The sequence below is a fragment of the Benincasa hispida genome, chromosome 11, assembly GCF_009727055.1.
Source record: "Benincasa hispida cultivar B227 chromosome 11, ASM972705v1, whole genome shotgun sequence".
Classification (NCBI taxonomy): Eukaryota; Viridiplantae; Streptophyta; class Magnoliopsida; order Cucurbitales; family Cucurbitaceae; genus Benincasa; species Benincasa hispida.
In genome coordinates, this window is record NC_052359.1 from 45,899,458 (window position 1) to 45,904,114 (window position 4,657).

A 4,657-nucleotide genomic window follows, 5' to 3' on the forward strand; every position below is an offset into this window, starting at 1 on the left:
TCGACGGCGACGCTGCAACCCCTCTCTCGTGGCGGCGGCGCGATTCCGACGACGGCGAACCCAGGCTCATAGTTTTTCACCCACCAGTAGCGACTTCTAAGCTAGGAACAACGTTTGGCAATTATCCACAAACCGAAAACTTCATACCTGCCAGTTTGAACCCTTCCGATCAGAAACCAGATTCAAGCCTTTTCGGTTAGAATCAAATTAGGCTTTAACCCTTGGATCTCTTCACATTACAGTTTCAGATTAGATTCGAATTGATCTCATATGTCTTAAAAGCGTTTGAAATATTAGAGTACTGGGTAAGAGTGGTTGGCAACTTTCTCTTGTCATCCTTCGGTTCAAGTATTTCAGTCTAGAGCTTAACAATGGAATATTCTTTCTTGTTTAGGAACCTTTTTGAATTATTTTAGCAGCAAGTTCGGTAAGTAGTTTCTACTTGTGTTTGTTTATGATACAGAGCTTGTGCATTTTGTATGATAAATTTGATTTAGTTTTATGCTATTATGAATTGTGTTCTGGCATATCTAAGCATGTGTTGATGTTGAGATTGGCTGAAAAAGCATGATGAAGTATGTTATGCAAATAATGGGATAAAAGCATGGTCTAGATAACATGCTATAGGATTGTGCTTTCTTGTGAGATTGTGAATCTAGTTTAGTGAGAAAAGGATCAGAGGACTTTGAGTTCTTGATGAAGAAAAGTAAGGTGAATCTCCGGGTCAAAATGGTTGAGGGGTGATATGCAATTGGTGGCGTCTTTCTGTAGTTTTTCAGCTTGGCAATCACCTACATGGAAAGCGTGGGGCAACTAGTGAGGCTGTTTGAAAAATGTAACTGTAGCAAAATTCTAGCTCAATTGCAATGTCTTACGGTCAAAGTTGGCCTTGCCCATGATAGTTTCTTCGCCACCAAACTTAGTGCTCTGCATTCAAAATACACCTCTCTTGTGCAAGCACATAAGGTGTTCGAAGAAACGCCGAGCAAAACAGTACACCTGTGGAATGCTCTTCTTAGAAGCTACTGCAAAGAGAATCAATGGGAGCAAACTTTACATCTCTTTCATGATATGGTATCTCATGGAATTAAAAAAGGGAAACCCGATAATTTCACAATTCCTATAGTTTTGAAGGCATGTGCAGGGTTGCAGGCCCTTAAATTTGGAGAGATGGTTCACGGGTTCATCAAGAAAAATGAGAAAACTGACATTGACATGTTTGTTGGGGCTGCGTTGATTGAACTGTACTCAAAATGTGGAAAAATGCACAAGGCACTTCGAGTTTTCATTGAATTTTCTCAACCAGATGTAGTTATGTGGACTTCAATGATAACTGGGTATGAGCAGGATGGAAATCCTGAAAAAGCAGTTGATTTTTTCTCTGAAATGGTGATGATCAAGCATTTAAATCCCGACCCTATCACGCTTGTCAGCTTAGCATCGGCATGTACTCAACTGTCAAATTCAAAGCTTGGAAGTAGCATACATGGCTTTATAACTAGACGAAATCTAGATTATGACTTACCTTTGGCCAACTCGTTGTTGAATCTATATGCGAAGACAGGATCTGTAAATGCTGCAGCCAACTTGTTTGAGAAAATGCCAACAAAAGATGTAATTACATGGAGCTCATTAATTGCTTGTTATTCTCACAATGGCGCAGCAGCTGAAGCATTAAATCTTTTCAATGAAATGATTGATAGGAAAATCAAATTCAATTCAGTTACAGTGGTTGGTGCATTACAAGCATGTGCCGTTGCATGTAACTTGGAAGAGGGAAAGAGGATCCATGAACTTGTTACCAGGACAGGTTTGGAGTTGGATATTTCAGTTTCCACAGCTCTAATTGATATGTACATGAAGTGCTGTTCACCTGAAGAAGCCATTGATGTATTTGAAAAAATGCCCAAAAAAGATGTGGTTTCTTGGGCTGCCTTGCTAAGTGGATATTCCCTAAATGGAATGTCATCCAAGTCAATGGCAACCTTCAATACCATGCTATTGAACAATATAAAACCTGATGCTGTTGCCATCGTGAAAATTCTTGTTTCTTGTTCAGATTTGGGCATTCTCCAACAAGCACTTTGCCTCCATGACTATATTGTTAAAAGTGGCTACACCTTTAACGTTTTTGTTGGAGCTTCACTCATAGAACTGTATTCAAAATGTGGTAGCATAGTTAATGCGTTGAAAGTATTTGAAGAACTGAAAGTAAAAGACATTGTTACTTGGAGTGCAATCATTGCAGGTTATGGAATCCAGGGACAAGGAAGAGAAGCTTTGAAACTGTTTAACAAAATGATAGAGACATCAAAAGTTATGCCTAATGAAGTAACATTTCTCTCATTGTTGTCTGCTTGTAGCCATGCTGGTTTGATTGAAGAAGGGATCAAAATATTCAACATGATGTTGTATGAATACAGAATAAAACCCAACATGGAGCATTACAGCATCATTGTCGATCTTCTCGGTCGAACCGGAGAACTCGACAGGGCTCTAGACTTTGTTCAGAAAATGCCAATTCCAGCAGGGCCCCATGTTTGGGGTGCCTTGTTAGGTGCTGCATGTATTCATCATAAATCTGAATTGGGAGAGATTGCAGCAAAGTATCTCTTCAAGTTAGATCCTAATCATGTTGGGTACTATACACTGCTATCTAACGTTTATGCTGTGGAGAAGAATTGGGACAGTGTGGGAAAACTTAGGAATATGATAAAGGAGAAGGGTTTGAAGAAGATGCTTGGGCAAAGTGTAATTGAAGCAGGAAGTGAGGTTCATAGTTTTGTAGCTGATGATAGATTACACCCAGAATCTGACCATATTTATAGGTTGCTAAGAAATTTGAATATTAATATGAAAAATGAAAGTTATGGCTCTAATTCAATATCTTATTCAAAAGGCACTGAGGACATTTTATTGTAAACAATTTCTTGTAGGGGATGTTTTGTAAATTGAGGAAACTACTCAAATTGAGTGGAAAACACACATTAGCCAGTGATTTGATTATATAGACTATTCATCAAAATATAATCCATCAATTCTCACAAGATTTGTGCTTAGCTTTGAGAATGTTAAAAGCACAACTAACCATCGGCAGATTTTTGCTCGGACCCCATTGTTGTGTTGTTGCATTCTTTACAGGAAGCAGGATAGGGAGGTGACTTTGCTCAAGTGGTTTGGGTAGGGGTTTGACTTTAGTTTTGCCAGCTCTCGAGGTTGCAAGGAGTCAATCGAGGTACGTCTCCTCCATCCACCTCTTTGTGAGAGATAGTGTTTAGATTTGTGCTATTTTGGAGTAAGAGAAATAATAGATTCTTCAAAGGTGTGTTCCATTGTTTGATTCTCTGTTTCTAGGCTTTCTTTAAATTATTCACTAGGTTGAGCTGGCTCCTTTTTTTTGTGGATTTACCCATTTTATATGCTCGTGTATTCTTTTATTTGTTTTCTCAATAAAAGTTCTCATAAAAAAACAAGTGGAGCAAAAAACAGAATTATTTGCTATGTTTTGAGAATTCATAGTCTCCTAGGAAAAGGAAAATATGAAGATTATTTCTTTGAGGTAACATTGATTAAGAACAGATAAAAAGCAACGGTTCCAGCAAGGTTGCTTCGATACATCTTCGGCCGACAAAACATGTTTAGTATGTAACAAATCGAATAAATTTGTGTATAAAAACACTTTTGAGATAATGTAACCAAACACATAAGTACCTTTATTTTAAGCCTTTTTTATAAAAAGTGTATAAATGAAATTGGCTTTTTGAAATATGTCCTTAGTTTTTTTTTCCTTTTTCTTTTTAGGTCAAATCGCAAAACCCGTCCTTGAAGTACTGTAGTAGTTGCAATACTATCGAACTTTCAATTGTAAAAATTGAGCTTTTAAAGTTGTACAAATGCAAAAATTGTACCCTTAAGTTTACAATAATTGCATAAATTGAATTCTCAAATGATAAAAATTAAACCTTTAAATTTATACAATTATTATAATTTCTACAATTATTTAAGTTTGAGGATCAATTTTAACACTTGTATAAGTTTGAGGCTTCAATTTATACAATTGAAAGTTTGATGATATAATTGTAATTACAATACTATCAATTTGTCCCTTTTTTGTATTTAAACTTGTTAAAATTATAATTGTACTACATACCCTAAAATTTTAATTTCATCCATTTACCTTAGACTTCCACAAGTGTTTCAAATAATGATCATGAACTTTGCTTAAAAGTATTTCTATTCTTTCAAAGTTTCAATAGTATTCTTGATCTTTGATAAATATTTCAAATTTATAGATATTTCAAAATTATCATCAAAGTGGAAATCACTAGAATTATAGGCAAAAGAAGAGACTTGAAACAATGTGGTGAACTTGAAGCAATGTGATTGTCTCAATTTTCATTTTAGGTCATAGTGATATGACCTAGAATGAAGACAACTTCTAATCTTAATCAACAAGCATAAAAATTATTGGTAAAAGAAGAAATTTGGAGGTACGAGTATTTGTAGGTTTAATATTTCTTTTAAAAAAATCAAAAATCAAATTATTAACAAACAAGACCTTAAATTTCATACGGTTTCAAATATCATTTTGTCTAACATTCTAATGAGTTTTCATTCTAATAACAAATCTAAAATGTTTATGATAGAAAATATTGCT

At 35.4% G+C, this 4,657-nt stretch overlaps 1 protein-coding gene and 1 long non-coding RNA gene across 2 annotated transcripts; both read left to right on the forward strand.

The window, feature by feature from the left end:
* The first annotated feature begins 298 nt into the window (after nucleotides 1–298).
* On the forward strand, nucleotides 299–3,925 carry LOC120091416. The gene is made up of 3 exons (XR_005485714.1): nucleotides 299–427; nucleotides 3,142–3,235; nucleotides 3,802–3,925. It is a non-coding gene; the product is annotated as an uncharacterized LOC120091416 (long non-coding RNA).
* LOC120091415 (putative pentatricopeptide repeat-containing protein At3g01580) lies at nucleotides 772–3,047 on the forward strand. Its single transcript, XM_039049434.1, has one exon. It carries the CDS (start codon nucleotides 796–798, stop codon nucleotides 2,920–2,922), a length of 2,127 nt encoding a protein of 708 aa, XP_038905362.1. The 5' UTR covers nucleotides 772–795; the 3' UTR covers nucleotides 2,923–3,047.
* Nucleotides 3,926–4,657: the final 732 nt, after the last annotated feature.

Bases quoted from the DNA above. Each gene is read 5' to 3' on its own strand.
- LOC120091415 (XM_039049434.1), top strand. From the start codon at position 796: ATGGAAAGCGTGGGGCAACTAGTGAGGCTGTTTGAAAAATGTAACTGT.